The sequence below is a fragment of the Mus caroli genome, unplaced genomic scaffold, assembly GCF_978045245.1.
Source record: "Mus caroli unplaced genomic scaffold, Mus_caroli_1 scaffold_11, whole genome shotgun sequence".
Lineage (NCBI taxonomy): Eukaryota > Metazoa > Chordata > Mammalia > Rodentia > Muridae > Mus > Mus caroli.
The window spans coordinates 69,400,470-69,424,202 of record NW_028227266.1 but is presented as its reverse complement, the minus strand read 5'-3'; the positions used below and the strand labels follow the sequence as shown (position 1 = coordinate 69,424,202).

Sequence of the window (23,733 nt, the reverse complement as noted above, 5' to 3'; positions counted from 1 at the left end):
TCTCAGCAGGGAAGATGGGGACAACTATAAATAATAATTTTACTTGGAAAATGCTAAGTAAATACAATGAAATACAAAACAGAAATTATAGACTTCTAGCTAAAAGAAAATTCCTGTTTTCTCTTGCAAAATCCAAATGAAAAATGGAACTGTTTGCAAAGGTGAGTTTCATACTTGTTTACCATGCATGTCACCAGACCCAAATCCAAAACACGTTTTCCCCAAAACAAAACAAAGAACAAAAGCCTAAGTTTCAATGCTACTAGCAACTTTTAATTAAAATTGTTTCCTTTATCTCTCTTCTGTTTGGCAATCCAAAATCTAAACTGGACTTTGCATCTCCTCTACACTCAGTTTACAGACTTCCCTATGACACAACTGAAACAATAATACAAAACGTAACTCAATGAGTAACTTTCAGTACCTGAGCAATCACAGCTTCTCGTGTTCCATAGTATTTAAAAAACAGGTGATCTGTCTGGATATAGAGCTGACAAGTATTTCTTTCAGCCAGAGTTGTGCGCTTTTTCCTCAGGAGCTCAGGACCACTACTAGCAGCATGCTTCTCTGGATGTGCCTGTACGTCAAAGTCATTTCTGATTATTAGCTTGTTTTACAATTATAGTTTTACAGTTAAGAACACATATGTTAAACAATTTTAAATCACATGGCTATGCAATACCCCCAAGCTTTTCTAAGGTCACTAGAAAATACCTCATAGTGTAAAAGGGTCACTAGAAGTTAGGAAGAAAGGTATCACACACACACACACACAAATAGTAACAGCCAAGGAAAGGGAAATGTTGAGGAATCTGATCTCATACACTCTGTGTGTGTGTGTGTGTGTGTGTGTGTGTATGTGTGAGGATTCCCAGTCTCTTTGTTTGGGAGTTTGCACCAAACCTATAAATATGTACATCATGTTGCATACATTTTATAATATTTAGAATTTACTTATAAATAACACTTTTGTCCATAAAATATTCTCCACATGGGTAACTTACTATTCAAACAATTCCTTCATCTTTATAAACATTTTCAAGGTGTATAAAATATATTCATTTAAATGTAAAGCAAGTCATGCATAATAATTTAATATCATCTTTCCTTTCCCATCTATGACCTAGTCTTAGCAAATTTATCTCCTCCAGCCATTTTCTCTGGCTCTGCCACTTCACCTAAAGCTACCTACCATGTCTGGACTTTGAACTGGTTTTCATACTGTAATCTTTGCAAAACTGAAGCCTTCTATGATTCTAAAGCACACAGCCTGCCTGCCTCCCGCCAGTCTTTGTACACACTTATGCTGTCTCTCTGGATCCAGTTAGTGTCTTTCCTCAGATATAGAGCCTGTTAATTCACCCATTTCATCACCTCACAGAGCTATGCACCTATCTTCCTTCTACAATGCAACCTTACATTCATTATCTCCTGTTTAATTTCTGTCCCTAACTCATCAGCAACTAGAATATACGTTTTTGAAGAGGAACCACATTGTGTTTGTTTTCCACTATATTGTCATCACTTAGTAAATTTAACAGAAAGTATTTCTTTAATGAATTACCACAACTGCTGAATTCAAACACTCAAAAATGTTTAAGACATCAAAAACATCATGTTAAGCCTAACTTGACAGTCACATAGAACTTAAGTTTTAAGTCACAACTCTAAATTTACATTCACATTTTATGTTTTCCTTCTTCCTTGATAATTTCATTAATTTATACAAACTTAAATGCTATATTATGTTCACAAAAGGAGATGTAACAGTGTGATAATGAAAACATTAATTTGTTTCCTATAATAGTCATTTTAGTCTATATGTATTACAGAGACTATATCATAACAATACACAATTTTAAATAAAATTTTCAAATGCTATTATAGTTAAAAAACAAAAACAAACAAACAAACAAAAAAACAAATTCTACTGGGCGAGTTATATAGCTCAGTTGTTGAGTGCTTGGCTAGCATGAATGAGCCCTAAATTCAATTCCCAGTCATGGGGGAGGAGAGAATCAATACAGTCCTAAGCAGGACATTTGGAGGAAGCATGTCTTTAATACTATTTTCCTCTATATACTCACTTAGGTTGTTTCCAGGTACCAATCTGTTCAGCTTGAAAATGACTGAAAAGTACTTCATGGACACAGATTTGTGTTATATAGTTTATCTTTACAATCATGTTACTTCATACATAAAGGATCTGTATATTAATCTTAGCTACACTTAAAGTTGTATATACAGCTTTTTATTTTATTTTATTTTATTTTATTTTATTTTATTTTATTTTTAACTTTGGGAGGGAAGTCTGAATGCTCCAATATGAAAATATTTTTTTTAGTAAAAATTTTTAAATTAAGTTATTCTTAAATGTGAAAAAGACTGTCAAATAAAGGAATTAACATAAGTTAAGCGGTCAAGTTTATCAATTATATAATTCAGAATTTCTATATCTTTATTGGGCTTTATTCTTTGTCTAATTATTCTCTAAGAAGTGGACTAAAACCTCTGTCATATATTCTTTCTACTGCTCCTTTTGAATTAGTCAATTTTAGGTGTATTGCTCTGTTTTAGAGACAAGGTCTCATAATAGCAAGGCTAGCCTTAAATTCAAAGTGGAGCTAAGGACAATCTTGAAGTTCAGATCTTCTTACCTGTACTCCCAAGTGCTAGGAATACAGGCATCTATCAAGTGAGCTACAGCCCCAGGCCCTGCTTTATATAAGTTTCAATTTAATGCTACAACATGAGAGAACTAAACCTTTTTAAAAATATTTATTTTGGGCTGGTGAGGTGGCTCAGTGGGTAAGAGTACCCGACTGCTCTTCCAAAGGTCCGGAGTTCAAATCCCAGCAACCACATGGTGGCTCACAACCATCTGTAACAAGATCTGACTCCCTCTTCTGGAGTGTCTGAAGACAGCTACAGTGTACTTACATATAACCAATAAATAAATCTTTAAAAAAATATACTTATTTTACTAATGCTTTCTTGCCTAAAGTCTACTTTGATATTAACAAAGTATATATAATACTGGTAGGAATTTGAAATAAATACTTATATCTTGTATGTTGGGTTTTTTTTTTCAGTCTTTCTGGATTCTTATATTTTAGAGGAAGAAGTTAACTTAGAGATAACCATATAATCCTTAAGTTAACAAAATCAAATATACTTTTAACTCTTCACAGAAAGTTTAAGAACCTGAGAAAACATTTGTTATCTTTCATACTGTGTCAGCCTCCCAGTACTGAGATTCCAGCATGGTGTTCACTACCGTGGGCAGTCTTACATAGTCTTAAAGCCTGCTTTCCCCTGGAGTGTTTATCTAGCATTTGCCTAGACACTTAAATGCTGTAAAGATCTGGGAGCATGGTAATCTATCAGAGAATATTTGCGATGAAAAAGTTTTAAATATCAAATGGAAAAAGGGAAAGATCAATGTGTAATTAAAATGTCCAAAACACTGAGCTTTTATTTAGGGTGAATAATCATCTTGGTTTGTCTAAAGATTCAAGATTCAGTTTTAAAACAGGTGATCAGCCACGGCTTTACTACTGCTAAATTATGTGGATGGCCTCTTGGAGTTGAAACCAGGTCTTCTGGAAGAGGCTCTTTATCACTATAGCATCTCTCCAGCCCCAAACTAGGATAGTTAATTTTCATTTATTTAAATGGGAATATCTCACAACAGTGGTATAAATGTTTCACAACTCCTAGAACATATGTGGGAAATGAAGAAACACTTGCCCAAGTCCATTCTGCTTAACTTAGAGAATGCTGAAATCCTTACCCGCGCTCCTTCCTCTACTCCAGTCATTTGGTACTTCCTCATCCTTTCAAAAACGGAGTGATCTGCACAGCCCCCCTGTGGGCCGTATTTATGGGGATAGTCTAAAGCAGAGAAGAAAAATCATGGTTATATATTTAGATAGAGCCAGCATCTTATCAATAAAAATTGACTATCCTAATTTGGGGTTGGAGAGATGGTATAGTGGTTAAGAGCCTCTTTTTCCAGCCTCTTCTTAGAAGACCTGGTTTCCAAATCCCAGCACCCACATGGCATCTCACAACTGACTGTAATTCTAGTTTCAGGGGATCCATCCAATGCCTTCTGTAAATACCAGACACAAATATGGTGCACAGACACACCTGCAGGCAACATACATACCAAATAGAAGTACATTTTAAAAATTAACTATCATAATTAATGAAGGCCGTAAGTGTTTACTGAACATTCACGAGAAAGACACTATGCTAGGGACCTGAATCCTACCAGCTGTCTTCCTTGATAAAAACCTAGCTTTTTGTCTGTGGACAACTTCTGAACTCAAAAACAGAATCATAATCATTTTTTATTTTGGACTTAACTTTCCCACTATGGATAAAAAGAACATCTTAAAACTATAATTTACCTCATTTTGATATTTATATCTTTCCTTTCAGTACATTAAATTTTCTATACTACAAATGTACAAATTCCCTCAATTTGAACACAGTAAGGTCAATATATGTATCTTTGGTTTTAGGTCCTTCTACGAATACTAACTGGCCTCAGATAAAGTGACCTCCAAAAACATTTCATGGCACGATAAAAAGTAGGTTTATTTTAAATTTATCCCATGTATAATCCAAATTAATGCTATTCAAACTAGTATTTTATCATTTGTTCTCCCTTCATACATTAATTTATCCTTAGCTAAGCTGTTTTTGTTTTCAAATAAGCTATTCAATTTACTTATTCCATTCTCTCAACATTCTAAAAACTTCTTTCTTACCAAGTTCATGAGTATAGTTTACAATCCAATCCAATAAGCACAATTAAGAGAACGTATAAAATTAAACACCAGAATGTAAGTAGGACAGTACGCACTGTAAAGTGCTTGAGCAGCAACTGTAGAAACCAGGAAAATAAAATGGGACCATTGCCAGGACAGGGAACAATAGAGGCAGAGTAGAGGGTACAGTGATCTGAACAGGGATCACTTTTCCCAAAGTAGGGGGCTCCTTAGGAAGGAGTGGGGGATAAATATAGAAGAAGGTGGGAAGAGTATAAAGGGGAAGGATCTGAGAGGAAGATAGGAAAAAAATGGGCTCTTTTAGAAGGAAGGAAGGAAGGAAGGAAGGAAGGAAGGAAGGAAGGAAGGAAGGAAGGAAAAATAACAGTAAGGATGTCTGAAAAGGACATGGTATGATATTAAGATGATAGTGTAATGAGGAACCATACTATTAATTATCAACCTTAACAAAAAACTTCTAACACATAAAGTTCTGTACATAAATATATTTAAATAGTTTTAGTGAATTTCTCATCTGGGATGGCAATGCTCCCATCAACAGTCAAGGACCCCTAAGAAAACACCAAAACCAGACATGAGAAGGCTGTTTGAGTTCTTGGTCAGGGTTGTCCAGAAGATTCTCAAAACATACAGCCTATTTTGCTGCTGCCCTTGGTTGCTCCCTGAGGTGAAAACAAAGTTCTGATGCCCTTAACTGGAACCGACTTGAATGCCTCTCCCTCGAGGACTAGCTTTCATAGTACCAGAAGGCACCATGCAGCTTCCAAAAGAGGAAGGCAAGGAGCTAATAGTGTAGTAGGATCACACATACCTTGGAGGCATCCAACAGCTCTCTAATTGGGTTTAAGACTTGCTGAAGAAGAAGAAAACCACTTGTGACTGCAATCACAAGTGGGGAGGAAGGGAAGGGACCTGGGAGGAAAAGTGGATGGGGCGGGGAAGTGGGGGTGAGAGGGGAACCTGATCTGCTAATTGGCTGAGAGAAAAGGACTGAAGCCCTGAGGGCCAGCAGAAAGAATGGAAACAGGCAACCTCAGGAGATAGGTTTGGGAGACCCTCTAGAGTGCACCAGAGACCTTGGAGGTGAGAGACTCTCAGGACTCAAAGGGAGGGACCTTAGATGAAATGCCCCACAATAGGAGCCCACCTCCAGCAGGAAGACAAGGCATCAAATGAGGGAGAGGGGGAGCCATCCCACAGTCACAACTCTAACCCATAATTGTTCCTGTCTGAAAGAATTACAGAGATGGAAATAGAGAAGAGCATGAGGAAAAGAAGGTCCAGTGACAGGCCCAAAGTGGGATCCAGCTCAAGGTCCTAAGGTCTGACACTATTACTAAGGCTATGAAGCATTCACAAAAAGGGACCTAGCATGACCATACTCTGGAAGATCCAACAAGCAGCTGAAAGAGTCAGATGCAGATATTTGCACCCAACCAATGAGCAGAAGCAGCTGACCCCTGTGGTTGAATTAGGGAAGGCTGAAAGAAGCTGAGGAGAAGGGCGACCCTGTAGGAGGACCAGCAGTCTCAATTAATCTGGACCCCCCCCCCAAGATCTCTCAAACACTGGACCACCATACACCAGCTGATATGAAGCCCCCAACACACATACAGTAGAGGACTGCCGGGTCTGTGTTCATTCAGAGATAATGCACCTAACCCTCAAGAAACTGGAGGCCCCAGGGAGTTTAGAGGTCAGGCGGGGTGGAGGGTAGGGACATCCACGTGAAAACAGGGGGTATGGGATGTGAAACAGTTGGAAAGTGGATGGTGGTGGTGGGGAATAAAATATGGAGTATAAAAAAATAATTAATTAATAAAAAAATAATAAAACCATTTCAAGTACTGGAAACCTAACTAACCACTCAGTGCTAGTGAACTCATGGATATTAGAAGATACTCTACTCTAGAAAAACTATCACTTTACTAAATAAACCAGCATAATTTCTAACAAAAATCTAAACATTTGTCCTTCAACCTGGAAGTATAGTCTTCACCCCACATTAAGAAAATCTCTTTTTTGCAACAGAGACCATTACAGGAAAACACAATGGATGGATATATCCCAATGGATATATCTACAAAACACTCCCACAGGGAACACCGTAGAAGAGAAGGCAGAAAGACTGTAAGAGTAAGAAGATCTGGGAATTTGTCACCTAGAAATGTCAGAAGCCACATCCATAAAGTCTCACCAACATGACTGCCCAAACATGAGCTGAACATGGATGACACCAAAGGGCATGCTAAAGTAGATAGGAAAAAGCCTACAAGGCCCCAACCCTAGTCAAAGAACTGCAGGCAACTAAGGAATGCTGAGAGTGGGAGAAATAGTTTTCCCCCAGGATTAATTGGTTATCTAACAGTCGGTAGAACTATTTGGAAAGGATTAGGAGATATGGCCTTATTGGAGGTGTGTCACTTGGGGATGGGCTTTAAGGTTTCAAAAGCCCATATCATACCCAGTTAACTCTTTCTGCCTTGTGGTTGTTGTCTCAACATGTAAGCACTCAATTACTGCTCAAGACATGCCTGCCTGTCTGCTGCCATGCTCCCTGCCATCATGATCATAGACTCACCCTCAAACTGTAAGCCCCCAATTATCTCTTTCTTCTGTAAGTTGCCTTGATCATGGTGTCTTCACAGCAACAGAAAAGTAACTATGACAGCGGTGACTACAGAAGCAACTGAAAAACAAAAGTTCTAGGAGTGCTGACATACTAAATGGTTTACTATATAAACTGTGGTATTTAAATTTTTAAATTCTTGTTTCAATATGAGAAGCAAATAAATTACTATTCAATTAGTATACCATGTTCTTGGTTTTCCTTTGTAAGTAAGTACATGATGCCTCTATATAAATTTCTAAGAATGGTGCCAATACTTCATTTAATAATAAGATCCCATCTTAACATTTACCTTAGGCTAATCTAAGTTTAATAGGAAAAATTATTCAATATTTGATACAACTTATACTGAACTGAATTAGGCACTCTCCTGCAAAGGACTATGCTTACAGTTTTAATTTATTATGAAGTTTCTAAAGCTGTTACACCCTAACCTCCCAGCCCCCACCCTCAGCCACATCCAAACTCCATCTTACACTCAAATGAGAGAACAGACACAAGAACACATAGATATTACTCCCAAATAAATGACTACTGAAACTAAGAGTTTCAAAAGACAACCCCTGTGATTAAACCACTTGCAGCAAGTTTCACAATAACATTATCCAAATGCCTCCTCCTCCTCCTCTCTTTACACCTCAATACCACCTACCACTAAAAAAAAAAAAAAAAAAGTGTATGCTAGAGTTGGGTAGGAATGATCTGTTCAACATAATACATACCCTTTTATATTAGCATACCATTTATTCCGACCTTTAAAAATATTATTAAACTTTCAAATTTTATTTTTTGAAAAAAAGCAATTTAAAAGTCATTGACCAAACTACTTCTCATTATCCTAGGCAAATGTCTGTAGAACGAACTTCGTAGCTTCAAGTAAGGTATCACAGACAACCAAGTTCTAACTCAAGTAATTAGCCACAATATGATCCTCCCTGATCTTTTGTCCTGAATGGCTAATAGACTCCAATCTGGTAATAGCAGAATGATACTATGATTTGAATAATAATAATAAAATGTTCTCTAGCTATGAATCCTGTAATGGCCCAATGACTTTGAAATGGAAAATGTTCTAGCTGTTTCTGTGCATCTATTGGTAAGACTTGTACCTTTGTTAACAGCTATTGATTTCACTGCCAAGTGTAACAATATATTGAAATAAATATCTTATGTATTTTCAAAAAAAGAATGCAAATTCTAAGACTCTGTACTCTTGCTCAAAAAGAAAGAAAAAAGGAAGGAAGGAAGGAAGAAAGGAAGAAGGGAGGAAGGAAGGGAGGGAGGAAGGAAGGAGAAAAGAGAAGGGAGGTAGGTAGGAAGGAAAGAATAGATGAGTAAATGCTGGACAGAGCTGGAGATGCTCCTCAAGCCTCTGTCTGTATGCATACACAGGTACATTGGTGTGCACATACACCACTAAAAAAAACCTTTTAAAACTCCTTTAGTCATTTACTTACACTTTTAAAAGAGAACTTGTTTAAGAAACATATGAAAAACATGAAACAGGTTTTTTTTTTTTTTTGGGGGGGGGGGTTCGAGACAGAGTTTCTCTGTGTAGCCCTGGCTGTCCTGGAACTCACTCTGTAGACCAGACTGGCCTCAAACTCAGAAATCTGCCTGCCTCTGCCTCCCAAGTGCTGGGATTAAAGGTGTGCGCCACCACCGCTCAGCAGGAAACAGTTTTTTAAAGGCCACTTTGCACAATTTTTTGAAAAACAATTTTTTAAGCACTAAAGCACATGTCTGTAAGTACTAAGCACTGCCTCAGCACACTGGCAATGAATGACAGCCGTCGGGTCCAAGAGGAAGGCAGAGAATATGGACAGAGCATTCTATATGTAAAGCAACTATGCATAAACTATATGTAAAGCATTCAATACACAGTGACAAACTGAATCTTTTGATTAGATCAATTAAAAACCACACAAGAACAACATTATGTATGCAGTTACTCAAATAGCCAAGTTCTCAAAAGAAGCTTATCATTCAAAAATGCAAAAATTCTTCACTAAATAAGGATAGTTCAATGATGTACACACTCACACACACATACAATTTACACCTAAGGTAATGCTACAGGTTTTGTTAGTTTTGATATAAGATCTTAACATGTAGCTCTGGTTGCTCGAGAACTTCCAATATAGAGGTTGGCCTAGAACTCTCAGATCTGCCTGCTTCTGCCTCCCAAGTGCTGAGAATAAAGACACCACTATGCCCAGCTTATAATGTATTTTCATGGAGTCAAACACACAAAACTCCATAAAACAAAACTGAACCTAGTCTAAACTACTTTTTACTTTCAGTATTATAAATAATAAAGGATAAAATAAATAGCATAGCAAATTACAGAAAATAATGTTAAATTTTAAACAGTGAAAAAACGAAAATGAAAAATACTCAAAGTTCAGCATATGAAAAAGTACACTACAGAGAAAGACTAGCAACTGTACAGAAGAAGCATATGAGAGCTGGCTGACTTTTATAGCATCAGCTTTATGTTGAAGTACTGTATAGGAATGAATAGCTGTTTGCTTGCCTTTTAGGTCATATGGTGCTGCTCCTTTTGAAATCCCTATGTAGTCTATATATGCAGATATGAGCATTCACTACTAGATTTCTGCACCTACTGTCATGCCATGATCTGTGTTGTTCCATGGTAACAGCAATGGTACATATATATGTGGTGTATGTATATGTGCTTGCATGTCCACACGAGTTCAACATTGGGGGTTTTTTCAATCCACCTGCTCATCCTCTCTCTCTCTCTCTCTCTCTCTCTCTCTCTCTCTCTCTCTCTCTCTCTCTCTCTCTTTCTCCCTTTCTTTAAATGTGTGTGGGGGGCTCCCTATGCAGAAGCTAGAGAAAGTACCCAAGGAGCTAAAGGGATCTGCAACCCTATTGTCGGAACAACATGATGTACTAACCAGAACCCCGGAGCTCTTGTCTCTAGCTGCATATGTATCGAAAGATGGCCTAGTCGGCCATCATTGGAAAGAGAGGCCCATTGGACTTGCAAACTTTATATGCCCCAATATAGGGGAATGCCAGGGCCAAAAGAATGGGAATGGGTGGGTAGGGAAGTGGGGGGCGCTATGGGGGACTTTTGGGATAGCATTGGAAATGTAACTGAGGAAAATATGTAATAAAAATATTAAAAATTAAAAAAAATAAAAATAAATGTGTGTGGGCATTTTGTCTGAATATTTGTCTGTGAGCCACTTGCATGCCTGGTGCCTGTTGAGGCCAGAAAAAAGTACCGACTCTCCTGGAACTGAAGTTGCAGGCCATTGTGAGCTACTGTGCAGGTACTGGGATAGAGTCTAAGTCCTCTGGAAAAGCAGCCAGTGTTCTTAACCACTAAGCCATCTCTCTAGACAATGACACTACCACCACCATCACCACACCACCATGTTTGTTTGTTTTATTTTAGAGACAGGGTCTCTTGCTAAACCTGGAACTCACTGATTCAGTTAGCCTACCTATCTAGCAAACTCCAGAGATCCTCCTGTCTCACCTCTCCAATGCTGGTAATACGGGCGTAAGTTTGTTGGGCCCCATTTAGGCTCTGGTTTGGGCCTTGAGGACAAACCCAAGCATGGCTCGAATTTTGAGACCTGTCTCAGTCACTTCCTTCCGTATTGGGGTGACTCAGCAAGACCTGTTTGGCCCTGCCTCTGCCCCGCCCTTGCTGATGTAGAGCTTTGCCACTGGCCCTGTCAGTCACTCCATATCCTCTGTCACCCTTCCCTGCCTCCTACATCATCTTACCCCACCAAAACTCCCCCTTCCTATGTTCTGAGTTTATATAAGCGAGAGGCCGGTGCCATAAAGTTGAGTTCCTGCTTCTACAGGACTCCTGGCTCTGTATGTTTCCTTTTGGGCCATTGACACTCGCCATCTAGCTCAGCCCCATAGAGACCCCAGTTAAGACCAGGACCCCTCTCCTCTTGCCTGGACCTGCTGGCAAGGAGCCCGCATAAGTTGTCTGTTCTAGTTTATTACATGCATGCTGAGTATGCACTCAGAGATCATCATGCCTGCAAGATGACTGAATCATCTCCACACACTCTTTTATTGGTACTGGGAAATCCATTTGAAACACACTCATACAAATCACAAAACTGGCACATAATATACTGCATATAATATAATATACTATTATATGTAACATATAATATTCAAAATGCAACACTGTAGAACAAAAGTCTTCTTATCCTACTCTGCAAATAATTATTTTCAAATCTCACCAGCTAAAACAAAAGCAAATGAAGACAAAAAACAACCTTGTTTTGTTTTGTTGTTTTAAGCAGGGTCTCCCTATGTAGTTAAGGCTGATTTAAAACTTACTATGTAGTCCAGGCTGGCCTCAAACTCACCTCAGCCTGTCCAGTTCTAGGATTACAAGCATGAGCCATTACACCTGAGAACAGTTTTAAAATGAAACCTTTGGGCTGCCATATAGCAAGACTAATCCCTTACCTAGAATCTGCCTTTCTGTTCCTCACACATAGCTCACTTTGTGTACACACACACACACACACACACACACACACACAAGAGAATTTTTGTTTTGGAGATTTCATCTTTTGGGACACTAACATTTGGGACTTTAGTCTTTTGGAGTGGTGATGTTTTAGAGGGGAGTGGCAGGGCCTCGCCATATTGCACATGCTAGCCTCAAACTCTTTCCCATATCTCAGCCTCCTAAAGCAATTACGACTACCCACTATACATTACTATGCACCATTTAAAATTTCTGCTATTTTAGACTTTAAGGATTTTGATCTTTAGGGATATTTCAGCGTTTGGTACTGTGTCATCTGAGATTAGGATCAGCACTGGTTTTCACCAATATATTATTATGGATGCAGACTAGTTATTTCATTATTAATCCTAAAATAATCTAACAAATAATATCTTCTGGGTATTTTACTTCCTCCTTTACTGATAAAAGATTTGAGTTAATACATTTATACACATAAACACATCTATCTGTAACATAGTGCAATTACATATACTTGATATTAGAGTAGATTTCTAGTCTTCATATAATAGTAAAGTATGTGTCAGAACCAATATCTAATAGGTTGTCACTCCTCCGAGTTGAAAGGGAGCCTAGAATTAGTAATAAAACTGCCATGCCCCTACTTCACTGAGAAAAGATTACAGCTCTCTATAACCAAGAGTACATGTTTAACAACAGGAGGTGGGGGCTTACCCTGACTCTGCTGCCTGTCTAAGGATCCTGTTCCCCTCTCTGGGCTGTCTTGCCTGGCCTTAGTGGGAGAGGATATACTTAGTCCTGCAGTGACTTGAGGTGCCAGGGTAGGTTGGTAACAGGGAGGACTTCCCCTTTCTCAGAGGGGGATGGAGGGACAGGGGAAGGGCCTGTGAGGGCAGGACTAGGAGGAGATGGGATATAAAGTGAATAAATTGATTAATGGGAAAAAAAGAATGTTTTTAATAAAATCAGTTCCTCTAAAGTCCATCATCTGGCAAAGGCCAAGAGCATCTTTCCTTTCATCATGAAGTCAAGAGCAACCTATTGTTAGAAAGATAATTATCTCCCCCCTCTCACTTTAATAAGTACTCAGGGCTATCTACTACTTTCTGCCTTGGATTATTAAAATAGCCACTAGATTATACCAGTGACTATCACATGTACCACAGGAATTCAAAGTCACTTCCCATTATTTATTTTTAGATCTTGACTCACTCTCACATCAACCATCATAATTCTTTGAAACAACAACATTCATGCAGATAATCCCTCTAATATTCTTAGATCTTTTCTCTAGTCTACAACTCTACTTTTTAACTTCTCATTCCTGATAACCTCTTTACAACATCAACTTTCAGCATCCTATGATCTGTCCACCATCTACACAATACCTCTAGATAGAGCCAACCCATTCAAACACAATAAATCTTTCAGTTCACCAATGCCTCTCATCCTGTGCACTACCATAGGGCAGTTTCCTTCTGCTTGTTCAGTTTATATGCCATCTAGGATCATAATTACTTACTGCATTCACCTTTACTTCCTTTGTCCCCTAACCTACTCCCTTGACTCCCAGCCAAAACCCTTTTATTTTTTTTTAATTTTTAATATTTTTATTACGTATTTTCCTCAATTACATTTCCAATGCTATCCCAAAAGTCCCCCATACCCCCCCACACTTCCCTACCTACCCATTCCCATTCTTTTGGCCCTGGCATTCCCCTGTATTGGGGCATATAAAGTTTGCAAGTCCAATGGGCCTCTCTTTCCAGTGATGGCCGACTAGGCCATCTTTCGATACATATGCAGCTAGAGACAAGAGCTCCGGGGTACTGGTTAGTTCATCATGTTGTTCCCCCTATAGGGTTGCAGATCCCTTTAACTCCTTGGGTACTTTCTCTAGCTTCTCCATTGGGAGCCCTGTGATCCATCCAATAGCTGACTGTGAGCATCCACTTCTGTGTTTGCTAGGCCCCGGCATAGTCTCACAAGAGACAGCTATATCTGGGTCCTTTCAGCAAAATCTTGCTAGTGTATGCAATGGTGTCAGCGTTTGGAAGCTGATTATGGGATGGATCCCTGGATATGGCAGTCTCTAGATGGTCCCCAAAACCCTTTTAAATACAACTCTTTACCCACACCTCTGATAAGCAGGACTTTCTCAGTCCAAATTCATGACCTGTAGCCTTAAGCTGCCAACACAGCCTAGAAACCTCCACTATACCCCAAAGTCCATTTGCAGTTTCTCTTACACAAAGCTACACCAAGGAGACCTCATGTACAGTAGCATAGGCCATAAAACTAATCCTACAAACTTATCAAACTCCACAAAGTGACCTTAATAAACAATGAAAAAACTATAACCACTATAATGTTTAAAGACTTTTGTCAAAAGACTAAAACTTTCTAATGTTATCAATGCATATGGGAATGTAGAACAATAAAAGTATTATTTACTTAATATGCTGTAATTGAAAAAACTAAAATTAGTGTTTAAACAAGTAGTGTTTTTTCTCTTTGTAAATTACATTTTATATAAGTTAAAGACATAAATTATTTTGAAAACTTGTTAGGGTAAGAAAAAAATTCCAAGGCAACAAAACATTATTATATGTTTCAAATTCTGTCAGCACAAAATTCTCATGACAGAAAAAGGACAGAGGCCAAGTATAAAATTTTGTCTGTATACTTCCAAAATTTCTAAGAGACTATTTTCCCTGGCCACCACATTAACCACAAAAAAAAAAAAAAAAGAACAATGACATTTTCTCTGTAAAATTATTGACAATATAATCCCCATTTCTAGAAAAAGCCTTTGTTCAACTAATGAATAAGCCCTCATTGAGATGCAAAATCATAGGATGCACTGCGGTTCCCTGAAAAGGCCAAACAGAGATTCTTTCAAAAGAATGAGCAGTGAGTGGAGAACATTAGCCAGTTTCAAACAAAGATCCGCTTAGAGCTCCTGCCTTTCCTCCAGTTCCTGTGCATGCAAACCTCTTGCTTTTGTTTTGCTGTAGGAAACACAAATATAAATAACACTTACATTATGGTACCACCTCACACAGGAAGTAAGTAGCTGACTCTCAATTATCCACTCTACTAAAGCAGGATATTTATTCTCTGAATTATCTGCCCAGCACCAACAGTCACAAAACACCCACTTTCAACAGCTTCACCACCTTGAGAACAGCACCTCTGTGCAGTTAAGATCTAGGGTCTTCACCAGGGCTCTCTAATAGACAAAAGAAGTTCTAAAATCTAATAATGTGCTATTAAACAACAAATTCAATTAAATATTTCAATCCTTAATCTAAGCAGAAATTTAAATAGAACAACTCCGCAAGCAGATAATATAAGAAAACTGTTGTCATATCACCAACTTGTTCCTTAACTAAGAAAATTTCTATTTATTCCAAAGTTGCCCAAATAACAATAACCAACAGGAGAAAGAACAAAGAGTGTAGAGGTAGAGAAGGACTCCAAATGCTTCTCTGCAATTCCGGTGTGAGAGGGCCCCTTTCCCCTATGATCTATCCCCAGCCCCAGTCCCAGTTTTGTAAGGTTGGGAAGGATGGAAAGCAGCAGACACAGCATTCATCTTCCAGGAAACAGGTGGGAGAGCTGACTCAAGCAAGTCTATCCTCACCCTGGCCTTTAGGAACAAAGGATTAGTGCTGGCAGGAAGGAGATCATGGGAGTCAGAGCAACAGGAAAATTTGCTGTATTATGATCAATTATAAACGGAATCACTAGACTTTGAAGTCCAAAGGATGAATTTTTGCAGTATTTACCACTGTATACCAGGGCCTAAAGAGAGGATCAGCCATTCAAATGTCAATTAAGAAATAAAGTAATCATACAAACCTGTTAATGGAGTATTTGCTGAACACCTGGCCACCTATTGTGCCCAAAAGCAGTGGAGTAAACCTAGCAGGAATTAGGTCACTAGAAACAATCACTGAAGAAGATAACTGGACCCAGGCCCTCTCCTGTCACTTTCTCTGAATTCCCAGAGGACATAAAGTGAACAGTATTTACCAGGTTCCCCACCATGATATATACACTGTTGCCCCCAGAGGCACAAAGCAATAGGGCAAACAAACCATTGACTAAAACCCCAGAACATAAGACAAATTAAATCCTTTCTCTAAAAGCTTTTTTTTTTTTTTCTTTTTCGGAGACAGAGTTTCTCTGTGTAGCCCTGGCTATCCTGGCACTCACTTTGTAGACCAGGCTGGCCTCGAACTCAGAAATCCGCCTGCCTCTGCCTCCCGAGTGCTGGGATTAAAGGCATGCGCCACCACCGCCCAGCTCTAAAAGCTTTTTAAGGAAAAAAAAATCACAAGTTGAAGTACAAAACTAACACAAGTGTGAACTGAAAAGCTTAGAACTGAAATACACAAGAATACTTTTAACACATTGATTTATAAGTCTATCTTGGGATGGTACATCTGTCCACAGTGCCTCCAAGACAAAGCCAATGTTAGTTCTTGGACTTTTTGTTTTTGTTTTTGTTTTTAAATTTTCTTTTCTCAAATTTCTTAAGCTGTATGACAGGCAAATTTTAGATAGATAGATAGATAGACAGACAGACAGACAGACAGACAGACAGACAGACAGGGTCACAACCAGGTAACAGCTTCTGTAATCACAGATTCTTTTTAGCAAAGACCTTTTGTCTTAAGGTTCAAATCCAATGTCACAATCCCCAGGAAGCCTTTCTATAGCCAACTAAGGATTTATGAGATTGTTCCACCCTCTTTGCTTTAGTTACAGCTTTTATTTAGCACATTCTTGTACCAAGTCAAATTTGCTATCACGGTGCTTTTTTTTTTTAATTTAATCTTTCCTGAACATTTGTAAACCAATATAATTGAATTTAATATCCAACCAGCAGCTGTTTTCTATGGCTCTTTCTCAAAGGCATCTATCATGCAAAGACAAATATTTAAAAACAACAACAAAAACATAGTTTCAATAGCCTCCCGCTGGCTTTCATTCCATCAACAACTAGGAATTATCTAACATTTCTAAACTGCTTCTCCAAAAAGTATGTTTTAAATCTCTGTTTTTACAGATTACTACAAAAGACAAATTGAAAATTAAGGGCTGAATTGGAAATATGGTTCTGTAGAACTTGTCCAGAACATATACAAAACTTGCTCTTTAAAAGTTAAAAAGAAAGAAATTTAAAAAGTGGCAGATGCTTTGACTAATATGTGTTAATATTATCCTGAGTTATATTAACTTATGTGCCAATACTCAAATGAAAATAATGATTTTAAAATGAACACAGATGTAAAATTTTAAGATTTTTTAAAAAATTCAGTCTTCTTAGTAACAGATTGAATATTCCCAAACATTTCACCACATTGTACATTTGAAAATACTCAACTATAATATCTAGATTGTGTGATAAATTAATCTCTGCTTTTGGTTGATGTTGCTTATTTAAGACAAGGTCTCATACTATAGCCTGGGCTGTCTTGGAACTCATTATGTAGTCCAGTCTGGCCTCAAGTTCATAATCCTCCTGCCTCAGGCTCCTGAGTACTATACTACACACATGAGCCACAATGCCCTGCTAATCTAATCTTTTTGTAAAATACTGTAAAACAGAATCATGAGCAGTTCTCAGAAGAGCAAAAACCGTCGATGTTACTTCTTAGAGTTGCTTTAGAACAGATCTTTGATGTTTGTGCTTCTGAACCATTGTGTTTTATTGTAGCTATATTTTACTTTATAAAGATAAATATATATACAGATACATGTGGTAACAAATTAGAAAAGGTCTTGATCTAAAATTTTCTCAACAAGTCCTACTTGTATAATTTCTGACTAAATAAGTCCTCTTTTTTTTACCTAATTTTTGCGTGTGCGTTGTAGTTTGTTTGTTGTGCTTATTGTTTTGGTTTTTGAGACATGGCTTGGTTCTGTTGTCTAGGCTGGTCAGAACTCCCTATGAAACACAAGCTGGATTTTATCTTGGAATCTTTATTACTCAAATAACCTATATGCTGTATTGCAGATGTTCCTCATATACCTGGTGTCTTCGTATTTAATTTTTAAGCATATTACATTTCCACTTAACTATCATTTTTAAAATAACTGCCATTTCTCATGGTTTTCTCCATTTTTTCACCTGTAAAATGGATGGAGAAATTTATATTTCCTAGAGGTGATTAGAGGAGAAGAGAACCCACAACGAAAAAGCACCTCTCTAACTGATATTTTAAAGATATTAAAAGTAATATACTCAAGCCTCCATAAATAACATTTCTACACCAATGGAATCTCTATCTTGAGATGATAAAACAAAGTTTTAAATACCTTCATTTTTAAGTTCATAAGATTATGTGCTTTCTCACTGAAGTACACACACACAAAAGAAGAAGTACATACAGCTATTACTAACACACCCTAAGAGCAGGAGCACCTACATTCCTAGAAGAGACAGGCAAATGTCTACACACAGGAAAATAAATAAGAACAATAACTCTAAAAGAATAAACCAAACATTCTAGATAGCTTTATACAATTAAAAGGTTTTTAAATTCAGAGTTTAAGGATTTTTATGAAAATATAACAGGAAAAAAAAAATGACTTAAACTTCTGCCTCAGAGTATACAGAAGGTTCCAAGGAGAAAATAGTCAGGCACTCCTAAAATCTACACATATCAAAATTACCATTAGAGGGCTGGAGAGACGGCTCAGCGGTTAAGAGCACTGACTGCTTTTCCAGAGGTCCTGAGTTCAATTCCCGGCAACCACATGGTAGCTCACAACCATCTGTAATGGGATCCGATGCCCTCTTCTGATGTATCTAAAACAGCTACAGTATACTCATATACACAAAATAAACAATCTTTAAAAAAAAATACTAGTTTACCAGACAGAGGTTTCTTCAAAATAAACTATGCTAGCTAGTAGAAAACTAAGTGGCATTTTTGCCTTGTCATCGTGTAATACTACGAAAGTGTTTTTTACTGCTGCAATGGAGAACTGAGCATATGCGATTTCTAAGCTGATAACTGTATGCAGTGAGCAGCATCACATCCAGGTGTGTGTCAAAAGCACCTGGAGAGGCTGCTCAGTATTTCTGCTGAAAACACATCACCTAATGTTCTCCAGAACAAAAGCATCATTTTCCACATGGATGTATACACTTATGCCAATAGGTACAAAATGAATATTCAGAAAGCATAGCTAAATTATCAGAATCTTTATATAAGTTCACTTATACATACCTACAGTATATACATAATCAAGTAATACTTCAGTTGTGAAAATAAATTATTGGCACTAAGCTAGTTATGTAAAAATAATAACATGCATTTAGGAGCATACCCTTTCTTTTCACTAGTTGAGGGGAAGAAAAAAGAAACCCAAGAATAGATTTTGGTCTAACACAGCAATAGATGCAAATGTGTAATTTTGGGAAGGCATGCAGATTTCAGAAAAGCCGCAGTAATCCTGGTAGTAAAGGGTAATGAGGATTATAGTGTTTTCCCCCATGGGTACATGGCACAGAAGACGATATCCACAAGCCACATTAGATTCTAAGTCTTCCTTTCCTCACCTATAAAACAGGAATAATGTTTCCCTATACCTCACAGAGCCTCTGAGGATAAAATAGTTAACATACATAAAGAATTTTATCTAGTGCCAAGCAACATTAAATCACAACTATCCTTCTAATTAATGCTGTTTCTTTTAGGATCACCAACATCCAGAGTTTAAATGGTCAATTAAAAGTAAATTTACTTGTCAATCCCCTATAATTGGAGTAGGTAAACTACAGTTTTCCAGACAAGTAAGTCTAACTCCCTGTTTTTGATTAGCATACTTGCTAAAATTGGTTTTTATACTAACTGTGTGCAGTACATATGTGGGGGAAAGGTACATGGGCACAGGTGCAGGTCAAAGCCAAAACTGGATATTGGGTGTCTTACTGATTACTCTCCATTTTATTTATGGTCAAAGTCTCTTGGTGAACCTGGGGCCATCAATTCTGGATAGTCTAGCTAGCTCTGCCTCCCAAACGCTGCTGTTGCACCTCTCAGGCTTTTATGGGGTAACAGGGCAGCCTTCACACTTATGCTGCACACTTTTATCCACTGAACCATCTCTCCTGCCCCAACAACTCAGCTTTTTGTATGAATAAAGTTTAAAGTACACTGAATGAAAATGTAACAAATCTATCCAGTTCACACTAACAAAAGGTGATAAACATTTTTATAAACTGTTGCTTCCCATATGCCCATCTTGACACTACCGCATTTCCACTTAACAGAGAAGTTATAAGCAAAATCATCTAAACATAACTATCTTTAAGTTTTAATGCTACTACTGGTGCCTAATAAGAAATACTGACCTAAGATATTTGGAAGTTATGAGATGTAACAAGGGGGAAGTGTAAATGTAAAAGAACAAAACAAACAAAACAAAACAGGGATAAACAGAAGAAAGAACACAGGAGAAAGAAGACATCTCAGAAGTCAAAAGCAGCACAAAGTCACATGGGAGCTGATGGCCAGATGTAGCAGCAGTCACAGTGCCGAAGGAGGAAAACCAGCCTGAGCGGTCACACTCCTCAACTTTCTTGTCCAGAAAGACCTGGTCCAAGTTTGAAGGCAGGCGATAGGGAACATATTTCAACATTTTATTAGAAATTCATCAAGATCTACTTCACAGATACTGTTACTTGAATATTAAATGGGCAAAACCCACAGAACCTGTATTTGTAGAAAAGCACGTTGTAATAGTGGAGATAAAACTACAAAAAAGACTAAATTTATAAGAAAATTTCAAGGAAAAGCACAAGCTCAATGAAGAAAAGTTCTGTCAGTAGAAAGAAAAGCAAAGAATCCACATTCCTACTTATGGGAGGAGGACTATAGCTTAGAGGCCAAAAGAAATTCCAGGTAGAGTGGGAAAGGTATCGAATAAGGATGACTGAAAGTGCAAGTGAGGCAGCATTAATAAATCCATGAGGCTGCAAATAACAACAGTCATAATCACATCCTTAATAAAGTTGGCTATTCTCCCATAGCAAGCAGTTCACCATCAGAAGCAACAGCAGTTGGGCAGATGGAAATACAGAAACAGTCAGAGCCAATGGAGCAAAAAGCAAAATAGTTCACATTTGCCAGTATATTACCAAGCACAGGAATGAAATATGGATAATAAATCCCTATCTGTAGATAAAAAATGAAAGCAAAAGGAAGCTGCCAAGTCAGGAAAACAGGCAAAACTAGAGAAACTAGCCTGCTTACGTTAAAAAGGAAGGAAAGTATTCAAGGTGCATAGAAATTACAGGAATGTATTTGTGTTATTTTAATGGCACAATCTCACAATTGAATAACCACGGAAACACAAACTGACAGAATTAAAATGTAAAGGTTAAATGAATTTTCTATCCTAAAACATAGAAAAAGAATTACCCCAACAAATCCATGGAAAGCCTGGAATCATACACCAGGCTGTGGTCACATCATTATTTCAAGATTCTAAAGAGAAGCACTCAGTGGATTTAGAAATTAGAAAAATCCTATATTACACAAATATTCATATAGAAATGGATATTTGAAGATAAGACATTGTGGTACCTTCAGCACAATGTCTGTTGAAGCCACAGACATCAGATGTTGTAACCAAGCAGACTGGCTGATACCAGAATTTAGAATGACAGTTCAAGTCGGTTTGGCTAACTCACAGTTCAAACAGAATTGGTTGTTTATATCAACAAAGTATGACTGGCCTGTGTTGACAACTGCTATACCACAGAGACCCATTATTTACTAAATGGAGACTTTGCTTATTACACTCTGGTTGTTTAACCTGAATAAGCTTAGGAAAGAAACAGCCCAGGCTACATTTGTCTCCACACAGTTATGAGGATTCCTATGCCTTTGCAAAGACTACCTAATATAAAACATGAATACTTACTAATATCATCTTCATGATAAATGACAGAGTGAAATGGCAGGATTCGATCTTTAATGTATCTCTCTGCTGGCTCAATATAAAACGTGCCACCACGAGTCTTGATGAAACCTTCAAATCTTCCATCAATGACAGACCCATGACTAAAGCTTCCTTCTTCACCTATTGATGAAAGCAACAAATTCTTGAAATTTGAATTTGCACATTCTCCTACTTTTAAAAAAAGCCATTCATATATGAATGCACACACACACATATTCACATATATACACACAGTTATTTTTACAACTATCCTAAGTATAAATGTGCTGGGAAATTAATTTTCACGTAAAATACATCAAGTTAATTGAGATATGAAATAGCAACCAGTATTTAGTTAAAACATATACAATTACTTATACAGCAATAAAAGTGGAACATCTGTCATACTGACAATCATATGCCTACTACCTAGCACAGTGACTGACATACACATAGCAGTTATTCAATAATCATCACATTAACTTAAATTTTTTAAAAAGCAAAGAGATCCTCTAATAAACTAGGTATTTCCAGAATAAATAAACTTAAAGTACCCTGGAAAACTTTTCCTAATTTACCACAAGTGAAAACCTTCCTTCTAACTTGACATTGTACATTTTTTGGCCTTCTTGCCACCAATAAATTTTATAAATACATGAAAGGGCCAAGTAGTTCAGAAGTAATTTTTAAAAAACTCACTCCTATAATCTAGTTTGAGATGCTGGACAAAGAAGCTAGATATAGCTTCTCAAGCTTTTAATAACAGAGTTCAGGAACCTGCGATTTCAAACTGAGAATGAACTGCACACTGAGAATTAAGCCAGCCTGGGAGGGAAGATTTTTAAACCTTTTAAAAAATGAGTCTTGCCGGGCGTGGTGGCGCATGCCTTTAATCCCAGCACTTGGGAGGCAAAGGCAGGAGGATTTCTGAGTTCGAGGCCAGCCTGGTCTACAGAGCGAGTTCCAGGACAGCCAGGACTATACAGAGAAACCCTGTCTCGAAAAACCAAAATAAATAAATAAATAAATAAATAAATAAATAAATAAAATAAAATAAAATAAAATAAAATAAAATAAAATAAAATAAATGAGTCTTTGAAAAACAGTACTGGACAGATTTGTAATACTACCACATTATTCTCTACTAAGAGAAGTAACATCAAAAGAGGAGTGCTTTTAGTTCTATTTCAATACAGTCATAAACCTAAGTCACCAGAACTAAGTGACACGGAGGCACGCAGCTTCACCTTGCTTCATTTCAGTTGCTCTGATGGTTCTGAACCCATGGTTTCTCGAGTGCTACTCAAGAATTCTACCTCTGAGCCGTGTTACAGCACCACCAGTCATTTAGTTTTGTTTGAAGAGAGTATCTTGGCTATATTGCTCAAATTGGCCTCAAACTCCCCCTACCTCAACCTTCCAAGCAGCCAAAACTATATGCACATGTCTTTAAAAGGGGCGGGACTCAAAAGTTAAATTAACAAAGGTGGCATGAGACTGGGATGGGAGTGCTTGAAATCAGCCTGGACACTATTAACAAGACTTTCTTCAACAACAAACATCTCTCACTAAAAACAAATTTTCGGGTCTCAATCCCAAACATTACAAAGAGAGGAGAAGAGAGAAAAGGGAGGGAGAGGGGAGGAGAAGAGACCATATAAAAGGAAAGAGAGGGAGGGTAGAGAAGAGAGAAGGGAAGAAAAAAAGGAGAGGAGAAAAGTGGAGACGCAGGGTAGGGAAGGAATGGAAGGAAAGGAGAAGGAAAGAAGAAAAGGGGGCAGTGGTGAATAGAGAGAGAAATGACAAGAAGAAAAGGGGAAGAAGAGGAGGAAAGA

The 23,733-nt window shown here is 37.7% G+C and overlaps 1 protein-coding gene across 1 annotated transcript in view; it reads right to left on the bottom strand.

Moving 5' to 3' along the window:
• The window catches only part of Adam10 (ADAM metallopeptidase domain 10), a 111,209-nt gene that overhangs the window by 44,416 nt on the left and 43,060 nt on the right, over window positions 1–23,733 (bottom strand). The window contains exons 4-6 of the mRNA XM_029481350.2: window positions 21,881–22,039; window positions 3,794–3,894; window positions 425–577 (exon numbers count right to left, since the gene is read on the bottom strand). Coding sequence (XP_029337210.1) covers window positions 425–577; window positions 3,794–3,894; window positions 21,881–22,039 — 413 coding nt within the window. The remainder of the gene's footprint in view (window positions 1–424; window positions 578–3,793; window positions 3,895–21,880; window positions 22,040–23,733) is intronic.